Source organism: Micropterus salmoides, unplaced genomic scaffold (assembly GCF_014851395.1).
Source record: "Micropterus salmoides isolate LMB-PRFRI ecotype aquatic unplaced genomic scaffold, ASM1485139v1 Ms_hic_scaffold_3, whole genome shotgun sequence".
Lineage (NCBI taxonomy): Eukaryota > Metazoa > Chordata > Actinopteri > Centrarchiformes > Centrarchidae > Micropterus > Micropterus salmoides.
In genome coordinates this window covers 4872369-4896342 of record NW_024042261.1, presented here as the reverse complement: position 1 = coordinate 4896342, position 23974 = coordinate 4872369, and the positions used below count along the sequence as shown (strand labels likewise).

General features: G+C 39.8%; 1 protein-coding gene across 9 annotated transcripts in view; it reads right to left on the bottom strand.

Moving 5' to 3' along the window:
- Positions 1 to 23974, bottom strand: part of myo18ab (myosin XVIIIAb) — a 174700-nt gene that overhangs the window by 29446 nt on the left and 121280 nt on the right. For all 9 annotated transcript variants that reach the window (XM_038694223.1, XM_038694226.1, XM_038694222.1 and 6 more), the window contains 11 exons: positions 22409 to 22520; positions 19391 to 19518; positions 18406 to 18560; positions 17593 to 17716; positions 16429 to 16536; positions 16159 to 16251; positions 12321 to 12431; positions 9196 to 9300; positions 7726 to 7872; positions 5881 to 5994; positions 1351 to 1467 (listed from right to left, as the gene is read on the bottom strand). In XM_038694223.1, the coding sequence (XP_038550151.1) occupies positions 1351 to 1467; positions 5881 to 5994; positions 7726 to 7872; positions 9196 to 9300; positions 12321 to 12431; positions 16159 to 16251; positions 16429 to 16536; positions 17593 to 17716; positions 18406 to 18560; positions 19391 to 19518; positions 22409 to 22520 (1314 nt within the window). The remainder of the gene's footprint in view (positions 1 to 1350; positions 1468 to 5880; positions 5995 to 7725; positions 7873 to 9195; positions 9301 to 12320; positions 12432 to 16158; positions 16252 to 16428; positions 16537 to 17592; positions 17717 to 18405; positions 18561 to 19390; positions 19519 to 22408; positions 22521 to 23974) is intronic.

Genomic DNA, 23974 nt, shown 5'->3' with positions numbered 1-23974 from the left:
TACAATCTCTGTTTTGCCGAATTATACAATTAATTTAAAGTCCTTTTAGGACACTTTGCTGTTTGAACGAGGTTAACGCCACATGTTTTTGCTGAATCTCAAGAAATGGTACTTCTACTAAAAGTAATAATATATTAACGATTCTTAACGTTCATAAAATATATACTGATCATTTATCACTATTGATGAACCCCACAAAGAATAGTATAGTGTTTAAAAGCAGAACATAACACCTGTGACAGTCGACTGCCCCCGCCGCCAATCTGTGGGAAACACTGGGTTGTGTATGGGAATCCCTTAAAGGTTTTTGACCTCTAGTGGCACTATGGATGCGTTTATCTATGAGTGTGTCCCCATTTAGTTTATCTCGTTGCATGTGCACGAGGACATGCAGGCACGCATGGGTGATGCGACATACAGTCCCATTGATTTCATACATCTACAGGCGGCGGTAACATACCATGATATGCTTCAATGTGATTCAGAGTTTCGATGTTCTATAGTGTGCTTTTCCATCTCAACAAAATAATATTATGTAATAACATATACAGTGCTTCAATACATTTTTACATGATCATTTATAACAGAGTGGCTGTAATGTCACCATTTCCCATATCAAAATATTCAGCTCAGTAAGGACATTCTGGCTTCTCAGATGTTTGATAACTTTCATACTTTCCAAAATATTCAAGGTTTTCCAGGAAATTTTAGACTTCCATATTACCCGAGACCAGAACTTACAGCAGGGATGCAGAAAGGTGGACATCTCAAATTGCTCTCATGGACACATTTTGACATTAGACACTTAACTGCACGTTGTGCAAATCAACGTATTTGGATGGCTCGCCCCTGCCCTACACACAGCTGATTGAGATGAGCTAATTAGTGCAGTTTGACACACAGTTCATTCTAAGTCCCAGCAGGCATAACACACACACACACACACACACAAAAGATACATATTTTAAGCTAAAAAAAACATTAAAATGTTAAAACATGCTCTTTAATGCCATTTATGGTTGTATACCATTGTGCACCATCAAATATTGTGCTTTTTTCAACAGTTTATTGCAATCGAAGTGAAAATGCCTTTCGCCTGATGTCAGCTGGGATTGGCTCAATCCCTCCTGTACACAGAATAAGTAGTTGACGATGAGTGAGTGAGAAGTGAAAACCATTGCCAATATAACAATTTAGCTTCCAGCTTTTCTAGAAATGTATTTTAGCTCTTGTTTCTTTAGGTAATTAGCTATTAGTTAGCTATTTATTTAACCTTCCTGCTTTTCAGAAGTGATTTCTTAACAGACTCCATATTTGTGTGTGAAACAGCCAGAGAGGAGAAAAGTAGACCTGGGCGACAGCAGCCTTGTGTTTCTTCATCAGCTCGTTCAGGTCCTCCTGGTCCTCCTCCATCCTCGACTGCAGGTCATTCTTCTCTCTCTGCAGACGACTCAGCTGCTCCTCGAGCTGATGGACAGAAAGCAAATCAAAGAGATTTGTAAATAGAACAACCCAGCTGTGTTTTCAATGGCAGACAAAATTAGACACAAGATGGCAGCTGGTTCTTGCATCTTAACCAAAATATCTATATTTACAGACAGGAAAAAAAACTGAAATTCATCAAACAGGATCTGTGCTTCACACAGGGTCAAGCTCTCTAAACATTTTGCTCAGTGAGTCAAATGTTCTTGTACTGTTGCACAATTACGATTTCTGAAGCAGGCAGTTACTCATAGGTTGCTTTTTCTTAATAAAATTTATATTTTAAATTTAAGAGGTGAGACACCAATCTTGGTCATATGTCTATGGTGAAGTAACATCCATCTATTATGGATAACTGTTAAAGAAGCATGAGACACACATTAATAATAATGCACATTTTAGGAAAATTAACTGGGTAACTTTGAAAATAGGATCCCTAATATAAAACATAAAACAACATAAAAATCCAAAAGATATGTTGATTTTGTGTAATAATGGGAACGTTTTGTGATCTAACAAGATCAAAAGATACATTGTTTCAAAATTTTAAAATATAATGGTATGTAATTACTGACAATTAAAATGTTATAAGATAAATCTTGGCATAACATTAAATAATCTCAATAAATAAAATAAAAATTCTCATTTTAAGTAGAATCTTTATAGATTTTATTTATTTTTTTTATTTTTTTTAAAGGGATTCCACCAAAATATCCTCTTGAATTGCTAAATTAAGCTCTGGAATTATTTAATTCATTCTTTCAAATTAATAATTGTATGCATGAATTCAATAGCACAATTTAAATATTTTGGTACGCACATTATGTTTTGGGCACTGTAATACAATAATATATGATTGAGAATTAGAAGTGATATATAAAGATGGACTACACAGCCCCCCTCTGATCACAGGGCCCAGCAGCTAGCAGAGACTTCCTTGTACCTGTGGCTGAGGGGATGGTCTGTGCTGAAGTAACCCTACTTCTGTAATGACTGGGATAATATACACAAGAGGGAGAGGCGTTGGTGGTGCAAGGCTATGGATTAATAAATGATGACTAATGTGACTATGTGAAAAGGCTAATGAATACATTTGCACAAAGTGAGTGGATGAGGAGTCAGGGACAGGCAGAGCTGACAGGCAGTGTCACATCCATCTTATTGAGAAACCGTCCAAACAGGATGTAGAATTAACCTGAATCACTGAATCAAAAGACAGCTTCAAAGTATGAATTTGGATTATGAGGGTAAGATTTATTTATTCCTTATCTATTTATATGAATACCACCCACTGCTGAGATGTACCAAGGTGTAGTTCAGTAACTAAAAATATCCAAATGGAATCTGGGGCAAATTCATTTACATATCACACTTTCCTTTTTTAGATTCACCAGCTTTGAAAGCAGCTCCAGCTCTGCAGCTTGGGGAAAATATTTTGATGGACATTAGAAAAAACGTGACAGTCGGTAGCATCAAACTTTCATTTAGCACATTTAACAGTAGACCGTCAGTGCAATCTGAAGCCAATTATGTGGCTTTTTCTCTCAGATTGCTGTGGCTCTCTGTGGAAAAATAAAGCTGTTGAAAAAATGCAAGACATATTCCTCCAAACACTGCAATTACTGCGACAGAACGACAGGAGAATGGCAAAAACTGTGGACCATCAGAGGGGAATGTATTTAAATGATTTTATCTTTGATGGATTGCAATGTATGATGTGGCTGAAGGCTGCATAAAAAAACAAAAACATTTATGCACCATTTCTGTCATCAGTTCTCACAGCCTTTTACTTTCCCAGCAGGCTGGATGTATGCTACAGAGGTCGTCCTCAAAGACATGATTTCAAAACAAACAGCTGGTGATACATCTCTGCAATATTCCTTTTCCACCTTCTACTAGGTTTGGGTATTGTTTAAATTTTATCAATTCCAACTCTTCTTATCGAATCCGCTTCTTATTGAATCTCGGTTCTGAACCCCTTCACCACAGATCTCATCAGCGCTTGGTGACCTTCATCCTCTTCCTCCTAGCCCATCTTCCTCTTCATGGCTAAAGTGAAGGAAGTCTCTGCACTAGAGTGGCGTCTGTGAGGACTCGTCTCTAAGATAAATAGATATTTAATCATTTGTAGACATCATTCGTTTCCCTTCAGTAAAAAGGTGAACGTCAGCTCACATGTTTTGTACCTGACTGTTACTGTTAGCTGTATCTGAGAGCGCGACACATTGAACATGGCGCGTTCCTTCAGATTCACGCCGTGTTGAAGTAAATGCTTTGTCATGATGGAGCTGCTTCCTCCCTCGCACTAAACCTCCTTACTGCAGGTGTTGCATTTCGCTGTGTCGTTCTCTTTTTCAGTGAAGCTAAGCCAAACTTTGGAGCGTTTGCTGCAGTCTGCCATGGTCCAGGAATGGAAACAGAAGGACTCTCTTCTTCATGTTTTGTTGACGTACTGCCTAACAATTGATGTTAGTGATGTTTTTCATAGCAGGTCCTGGCAGATAAGGGACAATTTTATGGACTGTAAAAACTGTTGAAAAAGACTTAAAACTAGCCGCAAGAGCTGCAAAACAACTGCAGGATGTTGAGTACCTAATGCAATTTATTTGTTTTAATTTTTTAAATAGCCTACTAATGTTTTTGCACTCACTGTTATTGTCGGACCCTGCATCTGCTTTCCAAGGTCTTCTGAATTGAAATACTGGAATACTTCTCTAAACGTCTCCAAACAACCATGATATACAACCAAAATGATAGTTGAGATGAATCGTCCATTGCTCGTGAAATGTGGGCCCAAACAAATGTTAACAAATAGAGGACCAAAAGCTGCTTGGCTTTATTGGACAGTGGGTGGACAACTAGTTTCTAATCCTCACTTAAAGGTTCCCTGTGGTGGTTTTGACCTCTAGTAGCCCTATAGAGCTGTTGTTTTGATGAGTGGGTCCTCGATTTTAACATTTCTTTGTTTATAAGGAATATCCACAGGGCCCCCTTAGTGAATTATTGCAGCGCAACTGATGCTACTTGTGCTGATAAACAGAGAGGCCTCTATTTGGTGCCATACAGCGTTTTGGGCTGCTAGAATAAGCAGCAGCGGTTTGTGCAAAGCCAGCCACTGAAAAGGCGGAGCTAATTAAAAATCATGAGCTGCGTTGTCCCTCTGCGAACCATCTCAGCTACTGATATCATAAACCTCATTAGAGTATAACATACATTTACTAAGATCCCTGATCCTTTCAAACAAACTATTATTTACCTCCAACACGCACTCATTCTGCTTTAATTTTTTTGTTGCATTTAAGAGGCTTATGCAGGTTTCGTTCAATCAGTGGAAAATATTAAAAAGTCAGGTAGACGCAAAGCTTTCAACCAACCAATGAAGCTAACGTTAATTTGCCAGCTAGTTAGATCTGATCAAATCTGCCAAACAGAATAAATATACAAGCTGCTTTGTTCTACCACTGTATGAAATCAAGGATGTGTGCAGTGCCAGACTGAAAAGTGTAGCAGATGAGAAAAGGAATATGATAGGAAGACACAAAAGTCAAGGGGATGTTGATAGAAAAATTTGGATTTGCCAACTAGATATCAATTGTTTATTGTTTTCCCTTACCTTATTATGTAAATGTAATAAATACATTTAAAATAGCATTTGAAATTAATTGATTATAACTGTAGTTGCGGTCTTGAAGTCTATAATGATTATGGTGGCACACTCCAGACTTCATAATGCTGCTCATTAGTTCACTATTATTAAGACCATTGACCAGAAGATCACTGGTATCCATCTACAGAGCATCAGTGATATCGTGTGCAGGGTGACGGGAGCTAATTTTCATAATTTATAAATGCTATAGTAAATGGTTTTGATTGGATTAATCGTGTTATGTCATATTTAACTGTAAACATTTTTGATTTTGTTGCATACTGCTTTGGCAACTTTGTTTAATGAAACATTCATGCCAATAAAGCAGACTGAACTGAACTAGACAGAAGAAAGAGAAGTGTGTGTTTTTGCAGGGAAACAAGATCCTAACTCAGAAAACTGGATAATATGGTAAAAGAAACAGAAAAGAAAGAACAGAAGGAGTAATAGGAGGACAGAGGATGAGCTCTGAGGGAACAGGTGTGTCCTCTAACCCCTATCTCTGGCTAAAGGCAATGATTTGACATATCTTCTGCTACCCTGCTACTACCACAGATGGTGCAGCCTTATAAAAGCCTCAAAAATGACCTATGTGTTCACCACTGATGATCATTTCCAAATGTTGTGACTACTTTAGCTTTTTCCTAACAAGGGTATGCAGTAAATGCAGCCTGTGACTGTGTCACTCCAGGAGACATGTTAGAAATGCTGCTTTTAAAGGCTGAGAGGAGGATCCAGAAAGCTGTACTGACCGCTTGTTTTGTTTTGGAGATGTCTTCCATCTGAACATGTAGGTCTTCAATCTCTACCTCCATGGACTTACGAGCTTTAACTGCAGCTGCGCAGGTGAACTCAGACTCCTCTAGCTGCAATGGACACACAAATGGAAGAAAATCAATTATATATATATAGTCACTCTGCCTTACTATCAACTGATTCAGGTTCCAGAGAAAATACAGTCATTTTCTTCTCCAGACCAGAGTAGACAAAGTGGGTAAAATCTAGAGCAACTAGAAATGGTTGAGCATCCAAGAGGTTCTTCAGTTCTGACTGAGCGGCAGGGAGCCCCAGGTATTTAACCTCTGTGGGCTCATTATCAAGGTGATGGATACCACTTGGTTCGTTAGTGCTCCTGGCTAGGGCCAAGTCTGAACGATTGTCGCCAGTCAGTCAGAAAAGAAGTCTCTTGGATAAGAGGCAAAACGTCTTTAGGTATTTTCAACCAAGTCCACTTGCCCTTAATTTAACCCACCTTGGAAAACTATGACTTGGATGACAGAGAATCTGAGACATCTAGAACAGAGGTTTTCAAACTTGGGAGAGATGAGAGGCATGAGCAGTGTTTGCTTAAAAACATGTACTACTTGAACCAATCATATGCTGTGGGCGGGACAGAGAGAGACGGCTACATTAGAGCCAAAGCATTAGCACATTTTAAAATGAATTATAAATTTATAAAATAGAATAAAATCAAACATAGCTGCATGCCTTTGCCTCAGCTAATGTTTAGAGGAGCTGCTGAATGTAACTGGACATTCATTAGCAAATTAATGTTGCAAAAAAAGTAGCTTATTTCTTCACTTTAAATAGTCCAACTAAATAATTGGCTATATGGAAAAAAGGGGCCCAGCATCCAGTGGTGAGAGGGAGGATGCATGTTTTCTGTACATATCCGGTCGCATTTGTGTAGGATTTATACTGTTTTTTGCTGCCTGGCAGATTTTATCATGTAAATCCAGTGTTTTCTTATTTTGCTGAATCTCTGTGTCCTCCTGCAAACAAGGAGAAGCAACTAACCCACTAACAGCCTGTGGGGTAAGAAAATAAAAAGAAATGCTCTGTGCAGAGAAAGTACAGACAGCTGCTGATTCTGAGGACAGACAGGATAAACATCTACAGTATTTTGACCATCCATCCATCCATCCATCCATTATCTATAACTCTATATGTTTATCCTCAGAAGGTTGTCGGGGCTGGAGCAAATCCCAGCTGACATGGTGTGACAGGCGGTGTACAACCAGGACAGGTCACCAGTCAATCAAAAGGCTGACACATAGAGACAAACAACCATTCACGCTCACGCTCACCTGCAGGCAGTTTAGACCAGTGGTTCTCAAACCTTTTCACATCAAGGACCCCTAAACTGAGTCGGACACCCATGATAAAATTTTGTCCCAGGATTGAGCATCTGATAGGATTTTGGCATTTAGATGTTTGATTCCAGAAAGTGTATGAAATCCATGACCAAAATAGTCGTATGTTCAGTCACTATGTTACTTATGGATGGAATTATAGTCAAAATAAATGATTCCCCTTATTGCTGGGGACCCCCTGGAACACCCTCAAGGACCCCTGGGGGTCCCCGGACCCCACTTTGAGAACCACTGATTTAGACTGCCAATTTACCTAACCTGGATGTCTTTGGGCTGTGGGAGGACAGCGGGGTACCAGGAGAAAACATACAAACTCCATACTGTAAGGCCCCAGCTGGCGGCTGGGTTTAAACCCAGAACCCTCTTGCTTGATTATAATGTTTATTCTACTGTAATATTATTTCCATGCAAGTATACATACAGTGGTGTTATTTATGGATGTACCTGGTTCTTGAGCTGGGCGATCTCCCTCTTGCTTGGTGCGTTGTTCTTTATGTGGTCTAACATGATTTGGGCGTCAGCCAGCAGAGCCTTGGTTCTCTTCAGGTCCTTCCTCAAACGCTTCTCAGTCTCTATGTCACCACCTCTCACCTGGCAAACAGGTACAGTGAAGAGTGGTGACTCCGTTGATACATCAGGGATTAGACACAGACTCAGTCCATTTTACCATTTAAAGGATCGATCCCTAAATGTTGTACCATATCCATTTAAGCTGAATTTACACACACAATAAAGAGTTTGGCTTTTAGATGGAAATACAGTACAGATGGAAATCCAATCAAATATGAAGGTCTCCTTTATTGCTGATGTGAACAAACAGAATCGGCATCAGAAAACATTACACTTACACTTCAGGGTTTTCATGTTAGCGTGTGCCTTAAAAATGGCTAATTTATGACCTCAACCCAATTTTATATAAACAATATTCCCAACAAAGTTGTTTGGGAAAATTAGATAACATACAACCTGTTGACCACAGGTTTTGGGTGGGGTGACCTTTTCTGATCAGTGTTTTAGAAAACAGAAAAGGGATTCTGTTGATGAAGTCGTGTTGGGTTATGTCAGTACAAAAACCTCTACTAGGAAAGTGCAGTCACTGGGTCCAACCTGATCAACACGTCTCTGTGGTCACAGTGGACACCCAGATTTTAGATTCATAAAATTTTGACTGGTTTGGTTGCAGCGTTCTCTATTGTCTGGATGTCAAAGTTGGACATCAGTCTGAACTTAATCAATACTGGTGGCTCTCTTTGCATCTCAATTGCAGTCAGCAAAGTCAGATAAAAATTTGTTTGTTGTCAGTTTAATTGACTCACTTCAATCATATAAAAGGCTCACATCTCCACCCACACACCTAAACAGCAGTCGTGCTCTATCATTAAACTAAATAACATTATTAACATTCTGTTACCACCCTGCTCTGCACATAGGCCAACCAAATGGGCATGTGAGTGACAGACTTCAGGTTTCATATTCTAGAGGGATGTTGCAGGAAATAATACCAAGGTGTTTTCAGCACTGTTAAGCAGTAAGCAGTAACCTCAACTCAGAGACAAGTGAAAATCTATACACAATGTCACTTTGCATTGCTTAATATTGGATTTTGTTTTTATCTGTTTTAAAGTCTCCAGGATAAGCACGTCAACATGCATATAGTCACTTGCACTGTTTCATTTTTGGTAATTTGTTTTATAGGTATAAAGTTTAATATTGTATAATTTATTCTGGATTTCTGATACCGTTAGTATTATGTTTAATGTCACTTATCACTTTACTTTATTCCATGCTATCCACTTGCTGCTGTAATGTGGAAATTTCTCACCTGTGAGACAAACAAAGGCTGATCTTATCTTATCTTTACATGTTCGAATATTCTTCGACTGGACTCCACACCACAATGTACAGTGTAGTTACCTTGTCCTGTGCTGACAGAAGCTTCGACTCCAGCTCTCTCTTCTCTTTCAGCACCTTCTGCTTCTCATCGTACTCCTCTTCAAGCTGGACTTCCATTTGCTTCAACTAGACACAAAAAAAATAACCCACTTAATAAATAAACTAAGTCACAGTGCTGATCACACAGGAGTACACAAAGTAGTGGATATATGGCTGTTTACCAATGACAAAAACCAACATACTGTACAGACTTCTAAAGGTATATTTAAAAAGTCTAAAGCCCTTGTAAAATCGTGCCTCAAAACTACTAAAGATGTACAAAAGACAAAATGAATAACTGATAATAATTTGGTTTGACTGTTCTCAGAACCTTCCCACGTCGTGGCTAGTAATAAGTTGACAAGACAAACAATCTACAGCCATGCTGCCAGCTTTGTGAGGCTGTACTTTCTGGTAATGTTGCAACATTTACCAGTGTTGTCTCTTTGTTTAGCGTGTTGCCATGCTAACATTTGCTGATGAGCACTAATCACATAATACAAACTGATGCAGATGGACATGTTATTAGTTTTGCAGGTATCTGATCTTAAACCAAAGCAAACTGAAATTTTGACCTGATGCTGCTGCTAGATGAAATGTTGAGGAGAACAAACAAGATGAATTGTAACAATATCTGAACCAAATGTCTTGTGCCAATACATCTAATAGATGTTGATATACTTCACAGAATAATTGACCTGCTCAAGGCGCTAGAGAAAAAGTCAAGGGATCACCAAAGAGGACCAAGCATATGTACCACATTTTATGGAAATCAACAGATGTGAAGATATTTCATTCTGGATCGAAGTGTTGGACCAGCCAGCCAACCTTGCTATTTCTAGAGCCATGCTACTAGCATGGCAAAAAAAACCCCCAAAGAAATATGTCTTGGGAATAATGCCTCAAGAAAGGCCATATTTATGGTTTGTATTTCCCTTGAAGCATTAATGCTAAGCAAGTCCTTTGACAAGGGAAAGGGTTTAGACTCTGGAGTATAAATCACTTTGATCTTGCCTGATGATTGGGCCAAATTTGAAATCCTTGTGAATATCCACAGCAATTTTGTCTTTCGTAATCATCCTAATGGTAATATAATAATCCAACAATCCAACAATTTCCAAGGCAACCTATCTGTAGAGAAATCTTGTTGTGGACCAATGGTTGACTGTTTGACATCAGTAAGCTCGCAGACAGACAGATCGCAGGGTGAGAACTACACACTGACCCCACTTACTGAATAGTAAACCAATATCTTGTTACCACATTGACTGTAAAAATAGATGCATTCTAACACTGTCCAGTCCACAGTACCTTGAAATGAGCAAGGTTCTGTGTTGAGGCTAACGAGGCCTTTCAAAAAAAAATGTATTCACACACACACGGTTCTAGGGCAGTTTTCTTTCATTTATTTATCAGCTTCACCCATCATCAAATAATACATCACTATGTAAATGGCACTGGAAAACACTGTGTAGTACTCCCAGTTTGTGTAAGCAAATTATGCATGGGCTAATGAGGGCTCGACTGATGGAGGCCAGTGATGAGGCAGTCAGCACTGTCATAGCAAAAACAAATCCAAACAGTAATAGCACCAAAGCTAAAGATGCACCCAAATTCCAACAGCAAACCACCCTCTCACTTAATCTGCCACCCACATATTCCAGCGCACGTCTATTCCACTGCATTTCCACCATATTGATACCATATTGATTAAGCCACCAATGGGAGCCATTATGCTGACATATAAACAAATGTGACTCAAGAAAAAGTAAAAATATGTACAGGATCAAATTCTTAATCTAACAAATGCAATTATAAATACAGTTGGAAATGCGTTGTACGCTTATGTGTTGAACTAACATTTATTTTTAAAGAGAAATACTATGAATATTAGTTACTAAACCTAACAGGGATGGAAGGCAGGGATGGAATTACTATAATGGCTCATTGTAAATTCAGCATAAAAAACCTGCCGCAGCACTAATTCATCAGTAACAACATGACATACCCCGTGCCATACAATTCACTCAAACACTGGTATAATTAATTCATTTCATTTTATAAGAACCTACAGGAAAAGGAGGGATCATGCCCCTTGAGCTGCCGGGAGGCTTTTACTGTGAAATATCTGTAAAGGAAGTGTTGACAGCAAACTAAAAATGGCAACGTAGAAATCCCTGTAGATTATAAATGATTGAAAACTGTATTTCTGTGAGAGAAGAGAGTGAGAGCAGCAAAGTGTTGAGTATGACATGACTTTTGTTATACTGATGGAAGGAGTGGAGTGGAAATGTTTTGCTGACAGGTAACAGGTAAACAGCAAATCAGGGAAATATGATCACTAAAGAGATATATTTCTGGTTGCGGGCTTCCTGCTTTCCCCATGCTCAACACCCTCTGCTACGATTATTAGTATTATTATCATTAATATTACTATGATTATTAGTACTATTATTCATTTTCACTGTTGTCTGTACCACTACCACCATTACTATTGTTTTACTCCCCCCAAATGTTGGGTGTAACATAGGGCCCAGTGACTATTTAAGGAACTATCTGGATGGTAACCACAAGGGCCACATTAAGAAAATTTGTGTGTTGCACATGTCAGAAAAGCAATGGAGCAAAACTGTAATTCTGCATTCTTCCTGCAAGAAGGAAGGCTATATGTCAAATAGTTAAATGATTTTGTCATTTCAACAACAGCGATTGACTAAAAAAGAACCTAAAACCATGAAAAATAACTGGTAGTGATTTTTGGTCTTAAAATTAGAATAAATACATTTTGCAGGGTTTTCGGAACTTGACCTATATGTCAGGATATTTTGGTCTCTGCTGCTTCAATTTGGCCATTCTTTTTTAATCCGCCTCTTGTGAGTTGCCTTTTAATAAGTATTTGATTGGCTGATTCAGTCGTTAACACTGATCAGCGCCAATGTTAGGAAAATTACAAATTCAATCAGCAGTCAAAATCAGCAGTAAAATGAAATGGTTTAATTAGCATTTTATTTATTGCAGTATTGTGTTAATGTTGTAACTGTTTCTGTTTTTACACCTACTTCTCCCACACATTAAATCATGGATGTACGTGATATGAACCTCCTTACCTTCTTGCTGCAGGACTGTCTGATCTCCTCCACCTCATCGTCTTTGCTCTCGATCTCCTTGGAATGAGTTTGACGCAAACGCTCCATCTCCATCTCCAGACGCAGCTTGGCCTGAAAAAAAAACACAGACATTACACACTCAGCTCTCATTATGTTTTAAAGGAACACTTTGCTGATCTTGTATTATGTATGTATGAATAATAATGTATGAACTGGTAAGAGCAATCATGTGCATAGCTGTGTCTGCCACATTATTGTTCGATATGATGTGTCAGTGGCCTGACACTAAATGTTGAGTTGTTGAAACAGGAGTTTGGTAAATCCTGGCTGCATTCCGCCTTTAATCTGGCAAAGCTGTGCCTAAAGTCCTGTCGCTACCAGAGAGTTGCACAGCAAAGTTCAAAGAGACACAGCAGGGGCACCAACACAGAGTTCCAGCAGAAAAAATGCAAGATCATTCTGCAAGGTAGTTGAACCTGGCTCAACTTTCACAGTATTACAACTGCAATGCATGCTTGTCATAATTCTATATCATAATTCCAGAATTTGGAAGTTAGCAGTGTTGTTACTGAATGCCGTAAAATGAACTTTTATAGGGTAAGAACAGGTCTCTGTTTGTTATGGAGCGGGATCAGGGATATGCATTACCTTTCAAATGTTAGAAAATACGCACTTACTGACTGATGTAATTGATTGTGTAATCAGATGCAGTCATCCATTCATTCACATATGAATGTGCTGTGCTGTGTAGGGCTATAATGAGTTACTGTGCTTTTCTTGATTGCTATTTGTTCTGTGGTTATTGACATACAGTGTGAGCTACTTTGTTCCTGTAGGCTGGCTAAAGGTAGAGTGGTTGTTTGATAGTCAGAGACAGCAGGCTGAGGTGGTTTGAGCCCAGGGCAGGCTGTGTTTGTAGATTTGGCACTTCAGTTGCTGTCCATGGCGCAGATCAAAAGCTGCAGATTTGCTATTAAAATATTAGTTCAACATTTTGGGAAATGTGTACACTTTTTAATCATTCTCAAGACATATTAGCTTTTTAAAAATGTATCTGCATTCAAATCATCGTCAGAAAATAGCAGATGGACGGAAGAGGAAGTCTTGGCCCAGATATTCTCTGGCTACACTGGAAGCCCGGAAACATTGGCCGTTGTCCCAGAGGCTAAATCGTCGTCAAACAATAGCCCATGGGTTCTGAGACCGGTCAGGATGAGGTTAGCCTAGCTCAGCATAAAGACTAGAAGCAGGGGGATTTCAGCTCATTGACTTCAGATCAGCTATTAAAAGGATAGTTCCCTCCAGGCTTGTCACAAAGCTCAAGGACCTGGGATTAAACACCCCGATGTGCATGTGATGGGCAGACCCCAGGTGGTGAGGGTGGGTAGACACATCTCGTCCACCCTCATCTTCGACACTGGTGCACCCCATGGCTGTATTTCGAGTGCCCCGCAGAACTCCCTGTACACATACGACTGTGTATCCACTTCAGTTTATAGACGACACAGCTGTGGTGTGCCTGATCACAGATCACAGTGAAAAGGCCTATCTCAAGGAGACGGGGAGCCACCAATGGGTGGTGCGTCAGTAAGGGCCTTTCCAAAACTGCTTGCTACTCCCTCTCCCTACAAACTTTCCACTCCGTTTGCGTGTTCATGCGGAGGGTCCGCCACATTGAGTGCCATCCCAAACCAGTGAGGGTGGAGTGGTAGTGGGTTATTAAACCCTCGAATGCCGAGTCAGCGCCAATGCTGGCTTGTTGAAGGTGTGTAACACCCTTTGCTGCACGATGGGGGACCTTTCTTTTAATTTGCGTTCTGTGTGACTTCGCCGGTTAACATTTTATATTCTGAAATTACACTAACATTTCATATCACAATTCACAGGAAAACAACATTGTGTTTATAAAAAATTATCTTGTCTGACAGACAATACAACTGTTGTTTTTATTGATTCGTATTCATCTTATACGAAAATCTTCAGCCAAAGAAAATAGCCTACAGCAAACAACAGAATAATAGAACACAACGGAATACACAGGGGGATCACGTTAAGTCTTTATACATTTGAACTGTTTTAAATTCTTCAGACTATATAATGCTTCATAATTTCTGATTTATATTGAAATGTTGTATTTGTGAAAGTAACATTTTCATATTGGCTAAGATAAAGAGGTCCAAATATATATTCTTTTCTTTACAATAAATATCAGTCTTTTCATAGAAGAATATAATATTTAATTTTCGTCAATATCTAAAGTCATGTTCTTAAAGAAATATAAACACAAAATGAATGACAAATGCAATCAATCCTGAATCTTAATACCACTGTTGTTTATTTGATGCACATATTAGCAGGGAGTGCGGCGGTAACGTCAGATCCTGTTTACTCCGGGGGGAGAGGGTAGTTCGTCCGAAAGTTGTCCGCTGTATTTACACCCAAGTGGGTTAGGGAGCTCGACTTGGCTGTGAGGGTGACTCCGACCAGAGTTCACTCTGTGTCGGAGTGGAAGTGGCGAAGGTCTAGTTTCGGAAAGGCCCCAAGACTAAAGAGCTGATAGTGGACTGCGGCCCCCTTAATATCAACTGTTCCTCTGTGGAGAGGGTGGACAGCTTCTAGTACCTTGGTGTCCGCATCACCGAGGGCCTGACCTGGGTTCTGCATACTGACTCAGTGGTGAGAAAGGCAAGGCAGAGACGGTTTCACCTCAGACGTTTGAGGAAATTCCCGGTATCAATTTCTACTCCTGCAACTTCAAGAGCGTTCTGACGGGAAAATCATTGCCAGGAACGAAAACAGCACCATAGAGGACCGCAAGACCCTGCAAAGAGTGGTTCATTCAGCTGAACATACAATAGGCGGTGCTCTACACTGCTTAAAGGACATTTACATCAGGCGCTGCATGAATAAGGTTAGGAAAATCATAAGAATCCCAACCACCCAGCTAAGAGCCTTTTTCCCAGCTGCGGTTGGAAGAAGGTAGGCCTCTGGATACACCAGGCCAGCACTGAGAGGCTCAGGATGAGATTCTACCCTCCGGTCGTTCGGATCCTAAATGAGGGCCCCCTGTATCTAGTTAAACTTGTTGTGGATTACATTTCACTGTGATTGTACCTTTAGCCTAGTACATGTGTTAAATAAACTTGATTGATTGGTTGGTTGATTCTATCAGCTGGATACAGTAAGCAGTAGTTTTCCACTATATCATATTTGAAAACAGTCTACAGTAGCCTAACTTCTTCCTACTGTCTGAAATTAAAGCACCTGTAAAATATTAGTGTGAGTCACAACGCAACACAGCAGTTGACTTCCCAGCACTAACAGGAAATACGGTTAGTGTCTCTGAGACAACACTGCACTGGCTGTGTGTCTTCGTGTTAACAAATAAGAGCCCCAGGGAGTTATCTGGACATTTAACACCATCCACATAACTGACACAAGAGTGACTAGATAGTCAGTATTGCAGCTTTTTTTATAAAACCACTGAATCAAATGTGTAAAGTGAAAGATGTTGCTCAGAGACAAAACCCAGAGAAAATTATCACCAACTCTGCAGTTCCCCCCAGTTCTATGGAGCTCTATAGTGTCTTTCAGCTAATCGCTTTGTTTTTACAACACATGTACTGTATGGCTCAGTTTTAAACAAATTCTGATGAACTTACGGCATCTTTCCAGCGCCAAACAGCAGACGGACAAAGTTAGGTAAGATTAGCTGGTGAACACACTGTAGTGGAGCATTTAGTGGCTGGAGGGACAGATATTTTTCTCTGGAGTTGGTGAAGAGCACAAGAGTGATAAAAGTGTTGTGTTGAATATTTTCACAGTGCTCTGTCTGTACCTGCTCCAGCATCTGGATGGTGCCGGCCTGCTCGTCCAGTTCCTCCTCCTGGTCCTTCACCTTGGCCTCCATGTCGCGAAGCTGCTTCCTCACCTGAATAACAAAAAAATTACAAAAACACATCCACGTACATAATACAAAGATAATAAAATAGAACTAGAATAGGCTGAGTTGACATTCATTTTAATGTGGGTTTGTATTTGTATAACAGACTGGATTTCTGACTAAGTACAAAGTTTGAGTACAAAGAAAGAAAGAAAGAAAGCAAACCTTGGCCAGCGATGCTTCATCCTTGGATTCCTGGGAGTTGAGGTCCTGCAGCTCAGCCTCCAGCTGGTCCAGCTTCAGGTTGAGTGCACACACCTCCAGATCCTTGTCCTGCAGGACGGAAGGTTAAAGTCAGAACATAGAGGACGGGACGGTCAGGGAGGTAAAGTACCAACATGGAACAGGAACAGACACATACACATGATTAAGGAAGGAACAGAGACACACAATATTTCCACAACTTGGATTCATAATTACAAACTCATGCTGTATGGACATGTGCATTACAAACCTACAGACCCTTATGATCCAAAAGTTTCCATTCACCAAATAAAATATTTTAAATTACAAGGCAAAGTGTATAAAATGTTGCATGAGCCTGTACAGTAAATTTTTCAATTATTGGATGAAATGGTGCAGCAAAAAATCTGGACCTCTTGGATTTAAGTAGTCACCTTATAAAATGTAGGTAGACAAAATGTCAATAAAATAAAAAGGTAACTTTCATTGCAAACAGCTACAATCATGCATCATATGTTATGTTTATTCCATTTAGCAACATTTGCTTCATATGTCCTGTTGGTCAGTTTTGCACCGTATCTGTTTTCTTTTCACGTTATAGCTTTAACGACTGATTATAAATAAAGAAAATAAAGATAAAGTATAGTATAAAGGTAACACTGGAAATTTCTTTTGGTTTGTTAGCCTGAAAAAAAACAAAACCTTGGATGATGCCACCTTGGCTCTGGGACCTTCTCATGGGCATTTTTCATTATATTTAATGAATCTAAAAGTTATCAACATCGTAATCTTGTGAAAGTTTGAAATTTGACCTTAAATAATAGTTGAATGACTTATTTACTGGGCAGAAATTACTGTCAATATTTTAGAGACAAATCACATTTTTAGGTGAGCGCCTGGCTTCTCTGTAGGCTGTCATATAATGCTTACATATGCTTAAGGATAGTCTTTATAACTTCTACTGTGGATTCAGTGGGTGGGACAAATCTGTGAGTGTTTCCACACCATGGGCATGAAAATAAACTATGAATGGGCACCACAGAGTGGAAAATCCCACTATAACTACAGCAAACCTGTATGTGATTCCACAAAGACAAAAAAACACCACCAAGTTTTGTGTCACAAACTGGAGCCCACGACACAAACCTCCAACTGCTGTCGGAGGCTGAAAGCGTCTCCGCTCTGCATGTCTTTCTCGCGCGCCAGTTTCTCCCTCAGGCTCCGCTCCCTCTGCACCTCCTCCTGGGCTGCACTCAGCTCACTGTCAAACCTGCACATACACACACATGTTCACACACTCCACTAATTATTGCTGTCAAAACACTCTAATGGTGCACAGCTCTGATGAAATTTGAGAAGTAAAATGCATAGTGTGAAAGTTCATGAAAAATATATTCACTGAAAATGTGCTTAGCATGTCACAAAGAAGATTGTGCATGTCACCTGTGTTTTAACTACAGCATGCATATTCAGCAACACATATACAGCTACGCAGCATGGGCCATGCTAAGTATAGCAGTAGTACAAATTAACTGGAGATCTAGCCTGCCTGTTCTCTCTGCACAAAATGATGCTATAAACAATCAGGAACACAAAATACACTATATTCACAAAAGTTTTTGGACGCCCACCTTTACATGCACATGAAGGGTAATTGCATCCCATTCTTAATCGGTATGGTTTAATATGGAGTTGGCCTGCCCTTTGCAGCTGTAACAGCTTCAACTCTTCTGAAAAGGCTGTCTACAAGGTTTAGGAGTGTGTTCATGGGAATTTATGACAATTCTTCTAGGAGCAAATTTGTGAAGTGGCGGCGTGCTTTACACACTTTTAGCAATATAGTGTAGTTATTATTGATACTACGGCAACACCACTGGACCCTACACAGTCTATGTTATGTGACCATGGCAGATTCTCAAACATGACTGTGTGTGTGTGTGTGTACGCGCGCATACTGACTTCCTCTGTTTCTTCTCAAGGTCGTGGTTGCGGCTCTGTTGGCCCTCCAAGTGAAGTTTGGTGTCCTGCAGCTCTGCTGTGAGTCGTTGGGTTTTCTTCTTCAGCTGCTGAATGTTTCGCTGGGACTCCTCGTTATCGGCCTGCAGGTCGCTGATCTGCATAAACACAAGAGACAACAAATCAGAAGAAAACTTTCAACATGTTGAAAAGCTTATTGCTGGGAAATGCCCAGAAAAAAATGTAATTCAGTGTGTGACCACTAGAGACCCACAGACCCAATACAATCTATAGAACAGGATGAAGTAGGTTTGAAAATGAAAGCAGACTGAGTGTACAGCAATGCAGCAAGCTTTGTGAGGCTGTACTTACACACAGCAGTGCTTTGAGCTATACGTTAATGTTTACTAGGTATAACGTTTACCATGTTCACTATCTTAGTTGACAGTAACTGAAAGTTAAACTGATATTTTGAACTGATGACGGCGCTGGATGAAGGTAAGGGGATCAATGTTATTAGGGGCCAAAGTTATAATTATTATTTTTCTTACGAGGAAACCTGCTTTCCCATGCATAAAAATAAACAAAACCTCTGCACATAGGTCCAGTCTTAAGCCAGACTTCCTTAACAGGCATTGTGGGCTAATGATGATTTGAATGATCCAATTGAGGCCACAGAACACTTCCATCCTCGTGTAAACTAGTTCAGTCAAATAGAGCATCTTTAAACATCTCTTTGTCACATATAGAGCAATCTTTGCAAAATGCCTGGCCCCAACCCAATGCTGCTCAGCAGCTATAATTACAATTCATTCTCTGGGGACAATGGATGTGTGTACCAAATCCTATAGTGGCACAGGAAAAGTCAGAGGATCACCAAAGTCATTAAGATTGTACAAAAATTGTAATCAAAAAGATGTTGCAGTCAGTACAGAGACGGAGCACAGTGACTAAGTAAACGCTTCAGAAAGGAAGTGAATCCACTCACCCTCCTCTCCAGCTGCCGTTTGTTCTGCTGCTCCACCTCCAGCTTGTCATCAAACTCCTGCTGTAGTCTCTTCTTGGTGAATTCAATCTCCCTGATGGCTCGTTCATACTTTAGCCTCCACTCTCCACCTGTAACATCAGCATGTTCACAGTCACAGTCTGCTTCATCTCATTTCTGTCATACCTGAATATGTTTACACGGTCTGCATACCTCCCTCTAAAACAACAACACTGTATTAATTTGAAATGGGGATTTCAGAAAAAAATCAAAGAAAGAAGAAAGAAAACTTCTGTGTGTCATAAACTACATTTACAAGGGACAATGATAATTTGATTCTAATCTTAGTTGTAACTCAGCAAATCTACATATTATGATGTTTGTGTAGTCCCATATATCAATGTTTCCAGCACATTTTGAATGGGCAAGCATTAAACCATTTCTATGTTATGGAAGTCTCAAAAAAAACAGTAAAAGCAAGCTTAGTCTATGCACAGGAAGAGCTCAGGGGAAAACTCCAGAATTATGGCTCAAGATATCCTGACTTCAGTTAGCCAGATGTGACATATCTGGATTTCTCTGTTTGAGAACAGCTGTGTTCAATTCAAGAATAGAGTGGTTAAACTAGTTTAAATTTAATTGTGAACATTAACAGTGATCTTGAAAAAACACGTTTGGGTGATTCCAGCTGAAAAAAATACATCTCTCTGTATGATCCAACCCCTCTTTTATAAGTACATTTGATCATATTTCAGTAAGAAGCCTTTGTTTCCTGAGCTCCTCCTGTTTTAATTAGGTCTTGATGCAAACTCAATACTTCCTAAATGTTTATTTGTTGTCTTGATAAATTCAGTATAATGTACATTTCCACAACACAAATTCCAGTAATTCAGTACAACAACAGAGTCAAGTCATACTGGCCACTCTTACTATTTAATGTTTCAAGAAAGGAAGTATTTGTGATTTTTTTCTGGTCACTTGTTGTTCTCTAAATAGTGGACAGTTTAACATCTTTAGTTCCAAGACAACTGAGCAAAATCATCTACTGATGAACAGCGTGAGATTCAGTCCAAAGTCCAAGACAGGCAAATAAGTGGCCCCTGAGTTATTGTCATCTACATCCACATAGTTTCAGAGAATTCCTCTGTAACAGTACAATTATCTATGTTTTGAATAGCAGTAGATTGTATGTGGAAGCTTTAAAAGGCACAGGAAACCAATGATCTCAATAAGCTTCAACATGAACACACACCGTTTCTGCCAAAGTTAGAACAGTTTAGATTGTTTCCATGAGAGATTTCTGTTTTTGTGTTTTTGTCTGCCTTATCTGACTGGTTTGAAGTAGGTGGGGCTCAGTGGGAAAAAGGGGGAGCTGCAACTTCCCATTCTGGCCAATGAGAAATATCATTTCAAATAATTTTAACAATTACTATTTATGTACCTTTGAATAAATTATACAGTTGTCGTTCATATATGAAACCAGTGGTAAATGTGGTACCGCCTGATAGCTTTTGTAAATCGGGTGTGTTTTCTTGTTTTGGTGAAACTGAGTCTCTGTGTCCTCTTTTCCCACAGAGAAAAAATTAACGCATTATTAACCTGTGGAGGTGAGGAAAAAAAACAAACGCTCTGTCTAGGGAAAATACTGACAGGCAGACAGATGTGACAGAGTGGACATCTACAGTATTACTACCTCACAAAGTGTCACGTTTTTTTCAGTTTTGCAGCTTTGACCGAGTCAGCAGCTGAGCTTGCTGAAGGCTGAAATATCCTTGATCATATGGATCATATTGTTTATCCAGCTGTAATATTATTTCCACAGAATTTTCATATTAACTGCAGAAAATGGGATAATATACGTTCCTGCAGGCATGTTTGTACTAACAGTAAATGATGAAAGATGTTGGGCATCATGAAAACCCTTCACAACCTGGAAACATTATTGCCAGTTTCAATTTTTTATTTCCTTGCTGACCTGTTTTCAGAGCCGTCACACCACCATCCTACATTTGGTCACACTGCAGATACACTGAGCTGGCAGATAATGTGGGGATTATGGGGGCACATTTTTCAGTATGAAAATAGCAGATAACAATTGGTATGTAAGGCTGTGTTAACATCAGCTCTGCTTCAAAAACCTCAATCATGTCAGTAAGACCATTGTATTGGTACAGTAGGAACCCCAATGCAGAGGGCTACAGAGAGTAAAACACAATGCCACAAAATACATGCAAGAACACATTCCTGGTAGTGTTAATTGAACGGGATGATTCTCAGTCACTGCAGATTTATTTTCTGTCTGAACACCTGTTTTCAGAGTACTATGTAACATAGCTACTTAGGCTTAAAGAGGTCATATTATGCTTTTTGGCTTTTCCCCTTTCCTTTATTAAGTTATATATCTTTTTTGTGCATGTAATAGGTTTGCAAAGTGAAAAAGCCCAAAGTCCAGCCCAAAGTGAGTTCCCATCTCCCACAGAAAGCTCTGCTCTGAACTACCTGAAAACAGCTTGCCAAGCTGGTCGGCAACAGCCTACAGCTGAACCGAAGTCGTGTTTGCTTCTCACGACCCACCCTTCTCTGCTTCTGATTGGCTAGTAGTCCTTAACTAGGAACTGCGCATGTGCAACTCCCAACAAAAATCATTTAGAGACAAGATGTATTACTCCATAGCTAAAACGAAGCCTTCAACACAGGGTGAAAAGAGGAGCTGCAGCAATGTGCAGTATGAAAAAAAAATATGGTGTTTTTTGAAAATTAAACCATGTAAACCTGTTCTGGTACAACCCCTAAATAAAGATATTGAACCTGAAAATGAGCATAATACCACCTCTTTAAGTTGTCCCACCTCAACAGATGTGACAAAACTCACAGAACTGTCACTTAGGCTTGATCTGTACATGCAGTCAGAAACCTGTGTGGGTGTGCAGCAGCTTCAGCAGAAGTCTCACAGTTAACATAAATATAAGTCTCGGCAGTTGGTCACTTCTGTTATTTTGTGTGTGTGTAGGAGTGTCTGACCTGTGTCGTCATCATCCATTTCTCCATTGAGCTCAGAAGCCCTGATGAGTCGAGCCTCCATCACCTCCATCTCCATGGATTCCATCTGTTTCTTCATGCTGTCAAACTTGGCCTGGTGGACAAGAAAGAAGAAGTGGTTACTATGACAACATCAACACATCTCTCGTCTCTATAGATAACCCCAGGTGTTTCTCAGGTTTTCATGTATTAAGAGTCTAAGAACAAGCACACACAGGACCAGATCAAGTCTCAGGGCAGCCGGGGGGACTGAAATGTCAGCTTCAGTTGGTCCATCATGATGTGATTATTGCTGCAGAAGGAGAGTGAAAAATGAAGCTTATCATGATAAATCATTTGTGCAACTTTTATTTTGGTAGGTAAATGTGGCTGGTAGTTAGTACAGATCTTAAACCAGGAAAGTTGACATTTGCTCAAAATCAAGCCTCCCCATTAAGCTCTGTAATTCAAATGGTTAGTCTGAGGTTTTAGGTTACAAAAGGTGCCGTTTAAGGAAAATGGTTTTGCTGAGATTAGAATAGGTAGAGCCAGTTGGGAGGTCTGTGCAGGGGAGTAGGTAAGCTGCAGGCGAATAAAACTTCAAGGTATTCATTTACAATGATGATCTGGACTTTTAACAGAGGTACTGAATTTGGTTATTTCATGGATAAAAATAACAGCCATTGCTTACATTTAAAGCAATCTTACAAAGAGAACATCTGCAGAAGGATTATAATACTAATGTAATACTAGATATGGATACAAAATATTGGTACATCCCCTCCAGTGTTTCCCCTATATGCATTCAGGAGTGGCGGTGTGCCGCTGCTGAATTATGATGTCGCTACTAAAAGTTCACACAATTGTTAATTATTATATCAATGCGCTACTAATTTTCACTCACACAGGGTAACACTCATCGCTTGGCTTGCCTCCTCTCCTCATTCTTCAAAGGGCATCTATGTGACAGGTGCTGTTATAAGAGCAAAGTAACTCCTTATCGGGATGTGCGTAGCAAGTTTCATTGTCCGAGCGGCAGAAAGTGGTGAACGTGAGCAGAGGAAAATATTCTGGCAGTAAATGTACTGAGTCGGTTACGGTGTGTTAGATTTTCAAGACCAAGAAAAGTCTGGCTGTTGTTTCCCAGCTGCTGGAAAAGTGAAACCTGTGTGCGCTAGCTAACATGTCCCCTCCCCTTCAGACTGCCAGCTGAGCAGGAAAGCTTCTACAGTAGGCTGTAACTTACCCTTATCTCTATTTATAGAAACTAACTGGTAGCTGTATTTTATTACTACCTACTTGTCCAATGTTGAGAACATCAGGTACAAACTGGTGTAGCCTATAGCTCTGTCCCGTACAGACCGGTACATCCTAAATTATTTTCCAGATGAGTCTGAAAAAGTGGTTTTGGAAAAGAAAGGACAGTTGTGACTGGAGCAGCTGAGGTTAGTAAAGCTAATCAGTGATGCAAACTAGTCCTTATAAGCTGATGAGGAGACGTTTCTGTTCCTGTTCTGATTTTAATGTGCAAATAAAATGCATCTCAGAAGGGAGGAGGTTTCTGAAGTT